This window comes from Drosophila kikkawai, chromosome 3L (assembly GCF_030179895.1).
Source record: "Drosophila kikkawai strain 14028-0561.14 chromosome 3L, DkikHiC1v2, whole genome shotgun sequence".
NCBI classification, from domain to species: domain Eukaryota; kingdom Metazoa; phylum Arthropoda; class Insecta; order Diptera; family Drosophilidae; genus Drosophila; species Drosophila kikkawai.
This window is the reverse complement of record NC_091730.1, coordinates 8076797-8095061: the sequence shown is the minus strand read 5'-3', so window position 1 is coordinate 8095061 and position 18265 is coordinate 8076797. Positions and strand designations below refer to the sequence as shown.

General features: G+C 39.6%; 3 protein-coding genes across 3 annotated transcripts; 2 read left to right on the top strand and 1 right to left on the bottom strand.

Moving 5' to 3' along the window:
* The first annotated feature begins 2291 nt into the window (after positions 1–2291).
* On the top strand, positions 2292–2956 carry LOC108073353 (pupal cuticle protein Edg-78E-like). Its single transcript, XM_017164916.2, has 2 exons — positions 2292–2423; positions 2528–2956. Exons 1-2 carry the CDS (start codon positions 2412–2414, stop codon positions 2924–2926), a joined length of 411 nt encoding a protein of 136 aa, XP_017020405.1. The 5' UTR covers positions 2292–2411; the 3' UTR covers positions 2927–2956.
* Positions 2957–4933: 1977 nt separating this feature from the next.
* On the top strand, positions 4934–5511 carry Cpr67Fb (Cuticular protein 67Fb). Its single transcript, XM_017165193.2, has 2 exons — positions 4934–5011; positions 5081–5511. The coding sequence occupies exons 1-2, from the start codon at positions 5000–5002 to the stop codon at positions 5435–5437; spliced, it is 369 nt and encodes a 122-aa protein (XP_017020682.1). The 5' UTR covers positions 4934–4999; the 3' UTR covers positions 5438–5511.
* Positions 5512–5641: 130 nt separating this feature from the next.
* Aps (diphosphoinositol polyphosphate phosphohydrolase 1 Aps) lies at positions 5642–9535 on the bottom strand. The gene is made up of 4 exons (XM_017165192.3): positions 8468–9535; positions 7566–7664; positions 7349–7504; positions 5642–7285 (listed from the first exon to the last, which is right to left on the bottom strand). Exons 2-4 carry the CDS (start codon positions 7662–7664, stop codon positions 7007–7009), a joined length of 534 nt encoding a protein of 177 aa, XP_017020681.1. The 5' UTR covers positions 8468–9535; the 3' UTR covers positions 5642–7006.
* Positions 9536–18265: the final 8730 nt, after the last annotated feature.

The window sequence follows — 18265 nt, the reverse complement described above, 5'->3', positions numbered from 1 at the left end:
CAAAAATGATTTTCCCGCTTTCTGTTGCAATTTTTCCTGAATTTTCTTTACTGCATAAAATCACAAATTCCGAGACCTTTCCAACGAATGCAAAACCGTGGAAATCGGTTCGTGCGTTCTGGAGTTAATTGATCCCCGCAGAAAACTCGACTTATTTTTATATAATAGATTTAGGTCTTTTCCTTTATTACATACAATTTTAAGATTTTTATTCTACATTCGTTTGATTTATATACATTTATCCCTAAACATTTCATCAAATTTTTGAAGGTTAAGTTTAAGTGCCCATAAACGACGACTTTGCTACATGAAAGCCATTCCACGTTTTGGGCCACGCTTTTTTTAGGTAGCCTGCTCATAAAATGGAATTAATTAGAGGCATAAAACTAATAACCATAATCGTGCATAATTATGGGAATAAAGTTAAGGGGTTCCCCCAGTCTAGTGACGACAGCAGCATCAAGGGTGCTAAATACATAATCAATGTCCGATTGATTCGTTCTCAGAATTCAATACGAATTTGCGCCTAAAAATCGCACAAATCAATAAATCTTTTAAACGTCTTTGACATGTGTTTGCCATGTTACCGAAAACTGAGACTTGAAATTAAACGCACCAACACCATTTCCTATCCAAGCGGACCGATGATTTCACTTTCCGTGGATGTCATAAAGTCCATTTTATGACCGTCGTGTTCTCATCGGATCTCTCCTCAAGGCCATGCCCCCCAAGTTGAATTATTTAGTTGGCACATCGCAAAAACTATCAGCACAGTGGGTCAAAAATTGGGCCATTAAAGGACAAGACATGCTTATAAAATATTTGTTCTTTAAAGTATGTCATGTAATATCTAGCTTAACATATTTTAAATATAGGGAAATATCGGAGAAGTAAATATTTTTGAGAGAGGCTTGGATATAGTTCAATACTCGACTTTGTCTTGATAGATCTCAAATATCTAGTCAAAGGTATCACAATAAATATTGTGTTTGCTACCACAAGTTATGTTAGATGCTTATTTTAATAAATTGTATGTATAAAAACCAAACAAAAGAACTAAAAAAGAGTATAACCACATGATATCAACTGAAAAAAACTACCCAATTAAATCTAATCTCCAAAGAATGCCCATAAAGGCAGCTATTATAATTTGATATTTGATATTATTAGTTTTTTTGAAAGCTTCCATTTAAACGTCAGAGAACTGGTTGCATCCCACTGTGCGCTAGAATATTAAAATTTTGAAAAATCAAATTAAAGGTGCCGCGAGCTGGTGACACGAGACGTTTTGTCCACACGGATAAGGCGGTGGATTGGGCGAGGCTGGCAACGGGTTAATCCTGTTTGATATCTCACTCCGCGTATCAATTAGGCATTAACTCACATTTATGGCCCAATTTGTTAAACGCACACATTTCAGCGCCTCGCAGACGGAGATAACGATCGGGGGAAAGGAAAGGGTCTGAACTGGAAAAGTTAAGCATTGAAGTTTGGTGCCAAGAGTGGCATCATAAATTATGCTAAATTCGTATCGAGACGCGTCTGTTTCAGATGCATTTAATTAAGCCTGCCTTTTTTGGGTGTGCCGGCCGAAACTAAAGCTCAAACTGAAACTGAATCTGGAACCTGAAAGCCTGAGACTAGAGACACGGACCAGACCTAGGCTAAGCTTCGACATTGACATTGCCGCATGGGGCTACGCTTTTAACTTTTGCTCTTTCCAGGGCCCACACATGGACACTCGAGGGTGGTAAGATAGCTCCTGAGATCCTGAAAGACTAATAGATAAACCTAATATTTTCATTAAAATAATATTTATAATCGTAACTTTGTGATTGATTTGAGAGGAAATCCTTCACAACATTCCTGTTTTTAGATCAATAAATAATTAAATTATATGTTCAATTACTTAATTAATTACCTAGTAGAATTTAAGCTTTATTTTGAAGCAGTTAGTTCTATATATTTATAAATATTTTTACAAAAAACCATAGATGGAGAACAATCCTCCGACAAGGCACCTATTTCGAATGTGGCAAGCATCCTCATCAAAAACTGTAAAACTAATAGAAATATAAAATCATAATTATTATTTCCTATTACTTTGACCTCAGCTGTATGCCTGTGCCCTCCCAGCTTGAGATGAAACTGAAAGAGACCACGAAGAGACTGTAGCCGGTGCGTGTGGCTTGGCTCTTTACTTTTTGGCCGCTCACGTCGCTCTAGTTTGACCAATTTCGGTTTTGCTGGGCTTATTGTTATTTAGATGAGTTTCCTGCAGCCGGGCGTAAAAGTTGTTTTGGGTGGATCGGGTTTCGAATCGAGAATTCGTATAAAAACATTGCCTATCTGCCACAGAGACATCATTCCGAGTCGTCTCGCAGTCTCAGACAAACATACTCAAAACCAAGATGTTCCGCTACGTAAGTAAAAAGGACGAACTAAGAAATATCGATTAGCCTTTGAAGAATATTAAGTATACGTAACGAACTTTTACTAATTGTCAATTCTTTTCCTTCTCCTTCAGATGCTCGTCGCCTCCGCCTTCTTGGCCTGCGCTTATGCTGCCGCCACCTACAACCAGGATGCTGGTGCCTACATCACCAAGAGCGGTGCCGACATCCAGCCCGATGGCCAGTACAACTACGCTTATGAGACTAGCAATGGCATCGCCGCCCAGGAGTCCGGCCTCGGAGGCTACCAGGCCAACGGCGGATACTCCTACTACTCCCCCGAGGGCCAGCTCGTCCAGATCCAGTATGTTGCTGACGAGAACGGCTTCCAGCCCCAGGGTGCTCTGCTGCCCACTCCTCCCCCAATCCCAGCTGCCATCCTGAAGTCCCTGGAGTACATCCGCACTCATCCCCAGTACGTTGAGCCTGCCCAGCAGAACCGTGGTTTTGCTCGCAAGACCATCTTCGGTTAAGTATTTCAAGGATAGCGTTGTAGCGCACTCTAAAAGCTTTATTACAATGTGTAAAAATGTTATTGTCGAGTTTAAATAAACGAGAAAGATTCGAAGAAAATTACTAATGTGAATTTATTTGGAGATATGAGAAAAACAAGGAATAAAGATGAACGAGTCGAATAGGAAGATCAAATAGCAACTTTATATTTAATTATTTATTTTATTATGCTGATGAAAAACTAAAACTAAGACTGAAAAGTTTTTTAAAAACTTAAATCAAATTTACTAATTTAAATTCAGCATTTATGAGCTTAGTTATAGTTTTTAATACCACTTTGAGGGTATTATAATTTCAGTCAGAATCGAGAAACGCAGTCAAGAAGTCATTTCCGACCCTATAAATCATATATATTCTTGATCAGCACCAATAGCTGAGTCAATTATGCCATTTATGCCAGAAAAAAAATTTTCAAAAATTTTTCAAAATTTTAAATTGTCAAAAATTGACCAAAAATTAAATCTCTTAAAAACTTAAATTTAGTATACAGATTTGTTAACCTATTAAAAACAAACAAAGAAATGCTTTCCGAATTTAAATTTATGCATTTTTGCCTTAGTTATGACTAATTTTCTATTCGATCCACCTCAAAATTTCGGCTTTAGGAGTTAAGCTTGCTTTATTGTTTTAGCTAATGACATTTTATAAAGTTTAACAAATGTAATAACATTCTATATTTTATAAATTATACCTAAGATCAAATGGAAAGGATATTTCGTTTTAAGAAGGAGCCACCAGTTCTTAGAAGCCATATCTACCCTTTCATCACTTTTTCTCTGTCTTCTGAGCTTTGAGCTACACTTGAAAAATTGAACTTTATCTTCGATTTAAAGCATACTTTTTGGATTAAACCAAAAATTAAAATAAATTGGTATCTAATTAGTAATGTGGCTATCTAAGATCGGCAGCAAATGGTGAATATTTACGATGACACACTCGGCATGTGTTTAAGTTTCAAGTTCGGCTTAGACTTTGGCGCAACTGCGCTGCCGGCATTCGCTCGCATTCATATTCGCATTTGCATCTCATTAACAACAAAAGCCGCTAATCGAGTGACAGTCCGAATCGCCTGTTGGCGCCTCCGTTGTGGATACACTTTCCTTTGAGGGGAGATTCGAGTGATTTGTTGAGTGCCTTTGTCGGTCCTTTTGGATCTCTCGAGTGAAATGGTAATTGAATTTCTTCTTGATTTTAAATAGTGGAATTTTTTAAAATTTTATTTTAAATATTTTAAACATAGAAGAATCAATAGGTTCTTTAATATATTAATATAGGAACATTATTATATATTTTTATGGGTGTTAAATAATAAATTACAAATTTAAATTAGGTATTCCATATTCTTTTATCTCATATTTAAATGTATTATTAAAGAAAGTTCCCCTTTTGTGGTCAAGTTATCCATAAAAATATTTTTATTATACTAGAATTAATATTTACATTATTTACACGCATTTATAATTTCAATATATATATATTCTATACTTTAAATATTTTAATATAAATATAATCTGTAACCCAAAAAGTGTCTTTAAAGTTCGGCTTTATGATTTTTTATCTGCTTTAGTTCGGTTAACAATTCATATATTTATTATGAATTTAAGTCAAGATTAGATAAGAAAAGAAGCATTGTGGCTGGCATCTGTAAATCGCGATCGTTGATCTGTGATTTCCAAGGCGCAGATAAGAATGCGCTTTAGCTACAGATGTAGAGGTTATAGAGCACCACCTGGGCCGGTCGTAAAAGCCGTTGAAAAGCCCAAACAACAGTCGATAACAAACGCAGCTATTAAGCGAGCAACGCTCGTAAAACTCGGTCAAACTCATATTTTCAGATGCGCGAATTAAATTAATAATTCGGACCGGCGAAGAGTCATCTGGCGCTGTGTTGTAGGTGTAGGTCAGTGATCGGATCGGAACGGTTTAGCAGGTTGGGTTTCGAGTATAAAACGAACTGTTGGCGGATTTCGAAATCAGTTTATCAGTAGCAACTGCAGCGAAACAGCAAAACACAGCAAATCCAACCTGCCAATATGTTCAAGAGCGTAAGTGTTATCATATCTAAATAGTTATCATATGGTATTTCTAACCGAGGTCTTTATCTGGCACCGCAGGCGCTAATCATTTCCATGTTCCTGGTGGCCGTCATCCGAGCTGCCGATGAGTCACAGGCCGAGATCACCAAGTACCGCAATGAGATCAAGGAGGATGGCAGCTACAGCTGGGAGTACGGCACCTCTAATGGCATCGATGCCCAGGAGAGTGGAGTGGGCGGTGTGAATGCAGCGGGTTCGGTCAAGTACACAGCTCCCGATGGAACACCCATCGAGCTGGAGTACACCGCCGATGAGAACGGATACCAGCCGAGGGGTGCCCATTTGCCCACGCCTCCTCCCATTCCCGACTACATCCTCAAGGCTTTGGCTTACATCGAGGCCCATCCCTTCACCAGGATCCAGCTGAAGAAGTAGATTCTAATTACTTTTAAATTTAGATGTAATTTAGCCAAATTTTTCTACACAAAATATAAAATCTAAGTAATCAATTGAATTTTTGTGTTATTTAAAACAAAGGAAAGTGATAAAACATAGAAACTATTTGCTATGATTTAATTTAAAGAAACTCTTTATAAAACCCCACAATGCCAACACCCAATGCACAATTACCATTATCTCTGTGTTTGTTTTCTTCTTTATTGGTTGTAAATCATCGTTTAATTGCAACAATTTGTGATATAATTTAGCGTTCCGATAAAAGTCCCTTTGTCGGCTTTAGTTTGCAACTAAAGTACAATTGATAGTTTGGAATAAATCATAGATTCAACTGCCAGACTTTTGTTGCTCTCATTGAGCTTGAATTAAAATTTTCGTTTGTTGCGCGCTTTTCAAGTGCCGAAAAAAATCATCGAAAAAATGTCACATAAAATTGTCCATCAGCTCGTTATGCATCTTGTATCTCTTAAATCACATTGAAAACATGCACTCTCTCTCTCTCTCGCCCCCTTGCTGCTTGTGTTGTTAATATTATTTCATAATCGTAATTATTATTGTTATTCTTGTTTTTGTTTTCTGGTTTGTTTCTGAAAAGTACAACGTGCACATATCTTAGTAGTTGAATTAGTTCATAATATGTTGTCTCGCATTTGTTGTGTGTTTTTACAATAAGTTAACGTTTATCTTTATATCACCCCTGCAGTGGGCTTGCTTTATCTTTTTGCATAGGCAACTGTTGTTTAATTATTTTAAGGTTTTTTAATGATTCCTCGCCTGTCCGCATGTCCGTCCGTCAAATGTCTCATGTCTTGGGGTTTTCTTAATTTTTGTTTTTCGAAAAATGATCTTTAGAACTAAATTGTTTCGTTAGTCGCTTAAAGAGGTTTCGATTTATTGTTTAGGCCGCTTAGCTTAGTTAATCAAGTGTTCCTTTTGCGTTTCCAATTGGCTTTGCTTGTTACAATAATCAATTAAGATGACTTTTTGAGTAAATTATAAAAAAGAGTAGAAAAATCTAATAGATATCATTACCTTTGCTTTTCTTTTTTTGTTTAGTTTATCTAGTTTTAGTTTTAGTTTCTTTTTCGTGTTTGCAAAAAGTGCTATTCGCTCAAAAATTATTAAAGGTTCTTTTTTTTCGTTTTCTGTTGCTTCTGTGTCGTGTTATAGATCTCGAATTATGTAGTTATCGCTAAGCATTGATCGAGTAGCGTTATTTTTTTTTTTTTGTTTTTTGTTTTCTTCACCTCTCTATAGAGTACACATAAGTATAGTTTTCATTACAGTTACTAAAGACATAAATGAACGCATTGACTTAAACTTAAACGCAAAATGGGGGCCGTATGAGGGATGCGGGTTAACATAGGTATCGCTTAATAAACGTAATCTAGAATCTAGAAGACTGCCTGTCTATTTGTAAATTTCCAAAAATGTCAATATGTGTATGCGGCTCTGGTAAGGTAATGGGGTTAGAATAAGTGTTGGATTAGTCTCGGGTTAAGTGTTGTATCTCATCCGCCTTCCTGCTTCCTGCATCTGTGTGTCTCCTTATGCCGTTGTGGGCGACGCGGCCGGTGTGGCGGCATTGGTCAACTTGGGCGGATGCGTGGCATTCACCACGCGGTTCGTATTGTCCAGCGTCTTGGAGTGCTGCAGCTGCATCAGGTAGTGCTGCTGCGTCGGCTTGTGCAGCGCCAACTGCGACAGGGCATCATCGATGGTGAACCACTGGCGCTTCCGACCGATGCTGCGCGAATCCTCCCACTCGTCCAGCTCCTGGGTAACGTTCATCACGAACACCTCGGTGCGATGCATGTGGTCGTTGTTCTGAAACATGTCAATAGATTTAACATTTACTAATATATACAACATAAATCTATTTAAACAAACCTCGAATACGCCAAGACAACGTCCCAGATCGCCCACGACACCAGCTTCCTCAAGAACTTCACGAACAGCGGTTACCGATGGTTCTTCCTCAGGCTCTACTCCGCCTCCAGGAACAATCCACAACTCCGGTCGGCGAGAAGAGGTGACCAAAAGTACCTAAAAGATAGAAACGTTAGTAATGAGCTTATAGTTTTGATTAACAAAATACTTTTCTCACCTCCGCCTCATTTTCCGATTTCACGCAAATACAGGCTGCCCGTCGCCTGAATCCATCCTTGTCGTAGATACGAGTTGAGTTGGGCTTCTCCTTGACCATCTGGAAAACAGAAAAACACCAAATCAAAATCGCCGCACTTGTAGAACTTAATTTAAAGCTGAAATGTGACAAAATCCCCTTCATATGGGCACGTTTAAAAATAATAATAATTGCTGATAAATGGCAAAGCTCTTAATATATCATTTTATAGCTGACGCCTTTAATTTGAATGTGCGGGCACAGGAAAATCGTGATTCCGGCCTTATCAGATGCGAGATTGTCCCGCAATCGGCGAATTGCAGCGCCCCTGTCCGTCCGGCTTATCAGCCGGTACAGGCAGTAAGTACTTGACTTGGGTGCCGGTCGCGTTTTGTCGATCGGCGTCCCTCGCGAATATTATATGTACTAATTTATGGGTCTGCTTTCCGGCAATCATTGTGGGGGTGGGCGTGCTGGGCAAGTAGTATTGAAAAGCGATTAATGTTGGAATGAAAAAGCGGACAAAAGAACTATAGTATATAACAAATCGATTTGAAAATCGGGTCAGACAGATAGGAGCTTAAATACAGACTTTGGAAACTTTAAACTTAACTTATCTTTAATTCTATTACAATTTGTAGTTTAACAGTTGTCCGTTTATGAAATTCTAAGTGAAATAACAAAGAAAAACGCCAAGAAGGAAGGCAGATGTAAGAATGTTTGTATAATTTAAAAAAGTTTGGCGTTTAGTTTGTTGTCAAACAGCTTTTCCCGCCCTTGTATCAGGAAACAACAGGTGCATTTACCGCCCTACGTCTGTTCTTTGCAGGGTAATTTCCTTGTCCATCATTCCCCTCTTCTTTTCCCCATTCGTGTTTGCTTACTTTTGCAGTGGTATTCGCTGATAGCAGATGAGCGGTGTTGTCTTCTTAGGCACTTGTTCTCCTTCTCCTCGTCGCCCACCTTATGCTCCTCTTCTTATCGCTCCTTTGCCCGTTCTCCTCTTCCGTTGCAACAAGTGTGTGTCAATGTGCGCGCGAGACGTGTGTGTAAGTGAGTGGGGAGCCGGTCGCTTTTGCTTCTTATGATTTTCTGCTTTTCTGGCGATCTCGTGCCGCTTTCTTGCAGGTGCTTCTGGCTCGCGCTCTCTCTATCCCGCTCTCTCCTCCCCTCCTCTTCTCCTTTTCACGCGATCACAACGGAACAACACAAAGGGAAATGGCGAAAAGTGCTGGTATTTGTTCGTGTGCGTCAGTGTTTGTTTTTGTTTTGAAGTATTAGCGAAAAAAGAACTGCGCGTCGGAAGACGGGAGTGTGTGTGTGTGTGTTTAAAGGGGGAAAACAGAAACAACAAACAGAAACTTGTTGAAAGTACGAAAAAAACAAACGAGAAGAACAAAAATGAAGAAGGAAATAAAGCGCAGACAGGGCAGAATTATTTAACTACTTTGCAAAGATTGCATGGTTGTTGTTGTTTTTGGTTTTTGTATTGGTTTTATACGGCAAAAACAGTGTATGTATGCGTGCGTGAGTGTGTGTGTGTGTGAGTAAGAGTCGCAGCTATTCTCTTTGTACTAAAACTTGAGATGCAATTTTGGATCTCGGCTCAAGTTTTTGTCGCAATTTCACCAGCTCCACTCGTTCGCCTCTTTTGCCGTTTCGCCTTTGCGCCTTTATCTCAGCGACACACATGCGTTTTCGTTTTCGCTTTCCATTGCCTCCGCGGTGTGCGTGTGTCTGTTTTTCCGGCTGCTGCGAATGCGATGCGGCGAAAGAAAAACTCCTTGGAAAATGCAGGGAAAAGCCCCAGATATAGCGTGCTTTTGACCCGTTACGACGCGAACGAAGCCGCGCGGCTCTTCTCCTTTGTGTGGCGAGAAAAGACCGCTTTTTAATCGTATTTTTGTATTTCTTTTCCCGTCGAAAGAAATAGAAATTGCCGTTTGTTACTAGAGATGTGAAAAATATGTAAAGTTATCAATATATCGATATAAAAGCTTATTTTTTATATATTTGTTTTATTATTTTTTCTTAATTTATGAAAAAGGTTGAAGTGTTTGATTTAAGGCTTTGCGATTTTGGCGAGTTTCACGAAAAATCGTGTTTTCCTGGTCGTAAGGATCGAAAATTGTTGAAAAGCTTAATTTTCCACAAACAGTCTGGCAACACTGATAACGGTTCAAGCGACACCTATTAGGGCATGTTGCAAGTTACTAGTGCCCAAAATAACCGATTGGAGGCGCCAACAAAAACACGTTAGATTTAAAACTAAATAAAAACTTTAAAAACCTGGAACTTTAAACGATAAAATAAAAAGAATAAAATATATATTAAGTATTAAAGTCGGATACAATTATATTATTTTGTAATATTTCATATATCACATATTTGGAGTGAGTTATAGATCCTATTTACATAAAAAATATATATTTAACACCCATTATAATATTTTAATCTGCTTAGAAAGTATACATTAAATTCTATTAAAGTTAAAAAACAGACTACAAGGCAAATCCGCATGACTTACAAGCTACAAGCCCCAAACTCCGCTCAAAGAGTCGCACAGTTTTGAGTCGCTGCCAGCAAAGGGCAACGCAGGATACACTAGACAAAAAAAGGGGGTGGTGGCTTAAGCAGACGACTTTACGGCCAAGGCGCTGGGCTGCGCGCAACCAAAAATTTGTTTCTTGTCGTGTTTGTCTGCTATTGTCGCAGGTTTTGTTGTAAGCTTTTAATGCAACTACTTAGCTCGGGGTAAATTTAGGGGAGAAGGAGCACCGCACCGCGTGTCCTTGGGCCCAGGGAAGCCCACTCACTCACTCTCACTCCTCCCCCGAATTGGCTCCTGTTGCCGTTTTGCCGATCTCTGTGGCACTTTTTGCTTTGGGCCAAGAGAAGCTAAGAAACAAATTGCTTATTTCTTAATGCATTCGCCATTTCCTTTTTTGGCCTTTCTTAGACAATTTCCCCTCAGCTTCCGCCGCGGCCTCAGCCTTGTGTCGCATGAGTTATGGTCGCCGTTTCCATTTCCATTTTCATTTCCATTTTCTTCTTCTTTTGGGTGACCATGCAGAAGTGTTAAGCAGTTTAGCGCGCTTTTTTCATGGGCTTCTTGGGCGGCGGCTCCTTCTCCTTTTGCAATTTGCGACACTTGCTCGGATGATGATAATTCTGGCGAATCGATCGGCTTCTCCTGCTTCCGACTTCCGTTTCCTGCCCCGCCTTCTGGTTTTTCGGGACGGACGGCGGCACGCTTTGCTGCACATAAATTCAATGTCATAAATTTGGCAAGAGGCGTCGCTGTGGCTACCAAAAAACTTTGCCTATTTGATGCGTCCGTGTGACCTCTCAACCAAATAGAGATAGAGGAGCAATGAAATCAAGTGTGGACAGTGGGAAATTCAGCGGGAAACTCGAGGGAGATGCGAGGAAATATCAGTGAGGTCAGTGCCAATGGAGAAGCTGGAAAAACCTATATTATTTATTTATTTTTCGGATCGAGTTTTAAACCTCTTAATAAATTATAAATATTTTTCTGTAATCAAAAATGATTAAGATTCTTCATCTAAAATCCATATTTATTCAATACAACAATTTATGAGTACACTGTTGATAGTTTTTAAACCCATTTAAGTCTGTTATTAATCCAGAATCCAAAATCCCTAGACCAAATCAAATTGCACTTATTTCCATTCTCTACCTTCATTTATTTTCGGTTTCAACTACTTTTTCATGCTTCTCCTTCATAAAATTGTTTTTCTTTTCCATGTTTCCCAGTGTTTATACTTTTTTTTTCCTCCCCGTACGTTATCCTGCGGCTGTTGTGGTCAACGTATCGTCCTGTCTACTGTCATTTTCCTTTCTGCCTCTTCTCCATTTTCTACGCTTTCCCACCGAAAAACTTCTGACCACGTTGGCGAGGAAACTTCATGAATTTAAATGAACCCGATTCCCTTAAGTTACTGTTAATTGAGCCGGCAAATGGGATTGAATGCGAGAGCGGACCGACTTTCTGGCCAATTCCAATTGGAAAGTTGCTGACTCTTCCCTGCGTCGCAGGTGTTTGCAATTTGTCGTTAATTCACTAATCCCACTAATGCCACGCCCCTGTCATCAAGGGGCGCCACGCTCGCCACTTGCTTCTACTCTCCGGGAACTTTTCCTTTGGCAGCATATTGTTTCATCCTGGCTGGCAAGGAGATGGGCGGAGATAAAGGACCTTTGGAGTCACCTACAAACGCAATTTGGCAACAAAATGCACGAAACAGTACAAAACAAAGCGACAAACATTTACAAAAGTAAAAAGGCAACAAGAACAACACGAATGGAGTGCCCAGAATTATACAATTTATGCGATTTACGAGCTGGCACCCTCCGCTCCATTACTTTGCTTTCAGAGAACAGAGATGCTCCTCACAGCGGACTTATTCATAAAAGATTTGAATTAAACATTAAATTTTAATTATGAATAATATGGGTACACTTTATTGCTGAAAGTTAGTTATTTTTGGAACTTATTATTAATAAATTACAGATTTTATAAATATAGAAAATGAGTTTCTATCTAAAAAGAATATAACTATAAAATAATCTTCTATATTAAAATGAATTTTCTTATTTATTTCCTTTATATTTTTGTTTTAAAAATTTAAACTCTCATCACTGCCTGCAACTCGGGGAGTCCTTTGTCCTGCTTTTTTTGCTAGCGGGGCTGGAAACTATTTCTATTGCTGCGGCGCCAACATTGCCTGGGCAAGGATATGCCGTATTTCCGTTTACATAATAAATTTGCTAACCACGTTCTGTCCTCGTTGCGTCCTCCGCCCCCTTTCCTGCGGCTCCTGCCGCTGGTTTACCCAGTGTTTCCTCCTCCGAGTGAAATGCGGCATCGCCACCAGCGCCGCCGCCATCGCTTGGCATCAAGTGCCTTGTGGTTTCACTTCTCTCCTCCTCGTCCACCTTCTCCTGGACCATCTGAGGTTGAGGTTAAAGTTGAGGTCGCAACAAGAAAATAAACAACAAAAAATTTGGACAGCAAACGCAACAGAGGCGAAGACCTCGGCGTTTTCAGCGTTTTCAGCGCTTTATAAACTTTAAAACTTGCCCCGAGGAGGTGATATCTTGTGACAATTGCTTGGTTTTTGACGGAAGTCCAACGGCGGCGACAACAACTTTTGCTTGATCACTGGGCGGCCGCTGGTCCAGTGTGGCCTCTAATTAATCTATTAAATCGAAACCACAAACGAGAGTCCAGTGCGCCTAAAAAAAACGAGAGGGGAAGGTTATGGCGAATTTTTAAATACACTTGTTTTGTGAAAAATTAAAGAAACAGGAAATTAAAATAAAGCAACATGTAGTCTATAAATATTTACATTTTATTTTGATTCTCAAATATTATACAATACTTGAGATACTTAATTATGTTGATAAAAAGTTTTACTTTCAATCTCTAAAAATCTAAAGATATGTTTGAAGTATTAATTAATTTATTTATTATTTAGAAAGCTATTAAAATGATATAAAATTACAAATAAATTAAATTTCAGAAAGTTAAATCTCACAAATAAATCGCAAATATTTATCACTAACAAATTCGTATTTTTTAAAAGCAAAAACAACCCCTTTCTAGGGTATAAAGGAATAGCTATACTTTCCATCATTGAGGAAGTTGTCTCCGCTGGGGAGTTGATTTGAATTGGTCCCCTTCAGCCAGGTCTTGGGTCCGATCTCCTATGCTGCCCAACTGGCCGCTTCCGTTTTCCGCTGGAAGTGAAATCTGTTGGCGGCGGATGCCATAAAAATGCCAACTTAGTGGGCAGGTTGGGCTGGCAGGTAGGCAGCTAGGCAGGCGTTTCTGGGGCGTGGCAGTCGCTGTTACTCCCAGTTTCCCAGCTCGCAGTTCTCTTAATTTTCTCTCCTCTTCCCACACAGATGGAAGCCATCCAGAGCCGCCGTCAGCTGTCCCGTCCCGGGGGTTCAACAACCCGATCCTGACGGAGCTGCCGTTCGTTCTACTAATGGCTTGCCACACTTTACATTAGCGTCACAATTTATTGGTCGACTGCTGCGCCGGCGCAGACGCATCTCAGACATTGCAAGAGCACTGGGAGAAAAATCTTTATGGCTTTGAATACTATAGAAATCATTTAAATATTTAAGCTGAAAGAAAAATTAATTTATTTGTTATGGTTAACTTTTATTTATTTATTATGTAAAATAGAGAATATCTTCCTTACTCATCTTTAATTTTATTTCTCAGTGCTTTGTTCGGCCCACTTGGCCGCCTGCTCCACGCATTGCTTGGTAGCTAAAATGGTCATAATAATAATAAAAATTTTCTGCAGTCGCCAACGCGTCGCATCGCAGTCGCAGTTACTGCTGTTGCTGTTGCTGTTGCAGTGGCTGCTGCAGTTGCATTCGCTGTCGCTATCGAGGCGTTTGAGCGCATGTTTGACGCATCAAATGATGACGACCACAACTACGGCGATGATGATGATGATGATGATGGCAACAGGTCCGCCAGGCATTCCCCATTCCCAGTCTCAAATCGAATCCCATTCCATTTGCCCAGTTAAGCTCCAGCTCCCGACTCCCGGACTCCCAACTCCCAACAGTGCGTAAGCTCAGAGGCGACCGGTTTATGTCAAATGTATTGACAGGTGCATGGCGACGGCTGCTCCAGATCATTGAAACAGGCTCAAATCGGTTCAGTTAAGATCGCTTGCGGGATGAAGGTGGGCTCCATAGCCGCTGCGGGGGCATTGGGTGGGCACTCTCCAGTGCATCCATCACTGTCAGCGCGAGGGTTCACTGTGATCGCTGGTCTTTTGAAATTTATGAGTTATAACTCAAAAGGAAGCTATGATTTTGTGTTGTAATATTTGATTATTTATTTTAACTATCTAACTGATGAGTAGTTTTTAAGATTAATATGTCTTAATAACATATTAAGTATACGCAGGGTGTGACTTTTACTTGTATTGAATGGAGAAAACCCTAGAGAGAAGTTTCCATAAAACTAGCATAAATCTGAAAATGATTTATTCTTAAAAATAGACAAAACTTTAAGCTTGTAAGTGAACACACTTTAGCTCAACCAAAGACTTTTATTTAGGTATCATAGATAGCTTAATAGTATTATAATTTTAATCTCCTTTATTTCTGCAATCCCCAGAGTCTGTCTATGGGGAATTCTTTGAATTTGACTTTGATTTCTGATCTAGAAAGATGCTTTGTCTCTATAGCCATGAATTTATGTTTAATAAATGCACTTCTCTCGCCATCTCAACGCTTATACTTTTGTTGGTTTGGCTGTGTGTATTCCGCATTCCGTTCGGTAGCCTTCAACCCGCTACTCCCCCTTAAAAGTTCTTTTGAGAGGGGGGGAAAATAACACCCACAAGAGGCAAGCAGGCGTTCATTGTAAGGCCGCCAATAGCACCGCTTGGTCTTCTCAACTCAAGTTTGATTTTGATGGCTTCACTAGGAGAAAAGGGAGTATAAATAAATGAGAAATAATTTATTTACATAATTTAAATATTTTTTTAAAAATAGTTTATAGTATTGCAGACATTTTTTAATGATTTAAATAACCATTAAATATTATATAATATTCTTGAACCTTACCTTTTTATAATAATCGTTTATAAATTTTCGCTGAGTGTCGTTTGGACTATGTTTGGGCTGGGTTTTGGCTTTGAGCTTGACTTTGGGCCGTGGTCCATCGTTGGCGGCTTCTTTTGTGGCTTTTGGTCAGTGCGGTGCAGTTTTTAGATTATTTGTTGCTGACAGCTTCATGAAATATTTATTATTATGGTCCCGAGCTCTCAGTCGCAGTCGCAGTCACAGTTCCCGTTCCCCGTTTCAGTGTGCGGTTCAGGTGCCTTGGCAGCGGTCAGGTGTTGGTGGGTGCGGGTGCTGGTTACCGATTTCCGATGATGCTCCGATGCTTCGATGCCCTGATGCTCCTCTGCTCCATTCCAAGCCATTCCTTAAGCCCCCACATAGGCAAAACGGCTACCAAAATTGAGGTGTTTGCCTCCTTTCGCAACTTGAAAGCCAGAATGCCGAACAAATGCCGATGGATCAAAGAGGACCGGGGAACAATGCTGCGTTAAAGGTAATTGTTTGTCAATTACTCGACTCCCGAGACGCAGCCCAGCCAGCGTCGCGTCGCGTCGCGTCTCTTGAAACCGAAACCGCGAAAGCGCGTGGCCATGTCCTCTCGCCGCACCACCACTGCGGTATCCCCGTTTTGGCCAGCTCCGCTCCTTTGGGCCAATTATAGGCAGCCCCAGCTCGTTAGCATATACCAAATCGTATCCGTATGGGCAATCGGCATCGCAATCGCTGCCGATAATCGCGAGGAGTGTAAAATTATTTAATTCCCGCTTATCGCAGCTGCCGATGCCCGAGGCTGAAGCTGAGGCTGACGCAGCTCCTTGGGGCCAATCTCCTCGAGGAGTGTGTGAAAATGTGTAGCAGTTGGTAAGACAATGATATCGCCAACTGGCATTTGGCATGGGCATAGTTTTGATATTTGCTTGAGCCTCGCGATGAGTGCTGGGGTTTTTTTTTGAGGAAGGGTATTTTGAAAGGGGGCTATAATCCTGTCTGGCTTAAGGTTGGGCTTACTTTTAATTTAAGTATAATATATTTTTTACAATTCTATATACATATGTATGTATATAATATATAATAAAATAATAATATTCTACAAAAATCTAAACTGTATATAATTATTTTAAAACTGCTAAAAATGCAATATAATTTTATAAACTAGGAAACAACTCTCTTAAGCTCTTAAAAACCTTACCTTACCTTTCAAAAAACCATTTAATTTCCCTCTTAAAAGATTACTAATACTTCTAATTTCATTTCAGGGTATCAAGCCTTCCCCTTGATGAAAATAATACCCAAACATTGAAAGGCAACTTGTGGCTTTGTTGCTCCGCAGGTTGGTTTCGGGCGTGTGTGTGCCAGTTTGTACACAGAAAAGTAATTTCGAGCATGTCGCTGCAATCAGAGGACGCCGCCGCCGCCGCAGAGATGCCTTCCGATATGGCCCACAGTGCACAGTGAGAAAGTCCCACAGTCCATGGTCCAGATCCACAGCCAACCGCTGTCCGTTTGAAGGTGTTTGCTTAGCTCAGACAGCTGTGACTGCTCCGAATGCTCCGTTCCTGCTCCTTAATTGCTTGCGATTTTCAAACGCTGGACGCACTCGATTTATCACTCATACGGGAAGCCAGAGGGATTGCCAGGGCGAGGGAGGAGCTATTGCTGCTGCTGCAGCTGGAGGTGCTAGTGACATTTTATTGGGTGATAACGATAAATTTACAAAGATTTATGAAGTGCAGCCTGGGAATTGCCGCCACCGTCTCACTAATTCAAACAAATTAAATGAAAATCCCAACAATTATTGATCACTTCGAGACTTGAGCTGTAATGAGCTTGTTTCCACTTAATGAGTTCGATATGGAATTGAAATCAATTTGTTGTCATTGTTGAAGCAACAAACAAAAAGTTATGCGGGTGCTTACAAGGGGGTTTAAGTTGTAGGAAAATTAAGAGAATTAAATCGACCCTTCCACACTAATAAAGTACTATTATAATGTTTGAATCTTTGCTAATAAAAATAAATAAAATACCTCTTACTAGTCTCCAGTTACAACCTTTTCGAATTAGTAAATATGAAGGCTTTATGGGAAATTGAAGAAAATGGGGGCGTTTATATTTCAAAGGAGGCGTGGGTGTGTGCAGCTATTCCCCAGACACTATTCCGAGCGTGGAATTATGCAAATTTTCCCAGCTCCCCACGGCGGATTCCCCGATCTCCAGTGTCTGGTCTGTCGTCTGCTCTTGTGGGTGGACAATGTGACACGCGTCGTCGTGAAAAACAACAGTTTACTCGCCAGCCAGACTTCCATTCCTCCAACACCAGCTTCAGCTACAGCTACAGCTCCAACTCCGGCTTCACCTCCAACTCCTATTCAAGCTTCAAACTCCATCTACCAGACCGTCTGAGCTGCTCTTTAGGGGGGGAAGACCCAAAAGACAGACAGTTTTTACTGTCTTGGCTGCAAAATTTATATTATTTCAAGCAATTTGTCATCGTTTTGCCAGCGTTGCAAAGAAAGATGACTTTGCTGGCCAAATCATTCACTTGGCTTTGCTTTATTTATTTATGAATTTAATGGGATTTATCGTGTGGTATGAATATTATTATGGCAAGATTATTTAGGTGAATGATTTCCTGTATGGCATCTTGCTTAAGCTCTGTTTTGAACTAGTTTCTTTACCAATTTTCCACTTAATATTTTGATTACTGCACTGGAGTTCACTGAAGTTTTAAATTATGTTTGTTTAAGAAATTTTAATAATATATATTTTTAACATTTTTAAACAAGCTAGATGGTTGTAATACATAATATAGGATTTCAATTAATTCTTATAAATAAAATCTTGGTAAAACTATGTTAATTTATAATTGTTTTTGTAAATAAATCTTTAGAGCCAGTTTACATATTTTTATATACTTTCTAAAGGTAATATAATGATTTAATGATTATAAATTTTTTTTAAAATAAGAAACTAAACTTTATTTATATTTTATTAATTTATTTTCATCATTTATTAAGAGTATTTCCCTCTTCGTTAATAGTTTGCTGGCAGATTCGCTT

What these genes read in the sequence shown, in the direction of transcription:
- Aps (XM_017165192.3), bottom strand. Translation starts at nt 7,664, where the DNA reads ATGGTCAAGGAGAAGCCCAACTCAACTCGTATCTACGACAAGGATGGA. An exon ending in AATCGGAAAATGAGGCGGAG is followed by an intron (nt 7,505 to 7,565) that starts GTGAGAAAAGTA and finishes TCTATCTTTTAG; the next exon opens with GTACTTTTGGTCACCTCTTC. An exon ending in GTTGTCTTGGCGTATTCGAG is followed by an intron (nt 7,286 to 7,348) that starts GTTTGTTTAAAT and finishes GACATGTTTCAG; the next exon opens with AACAACGACCACATGCATCG.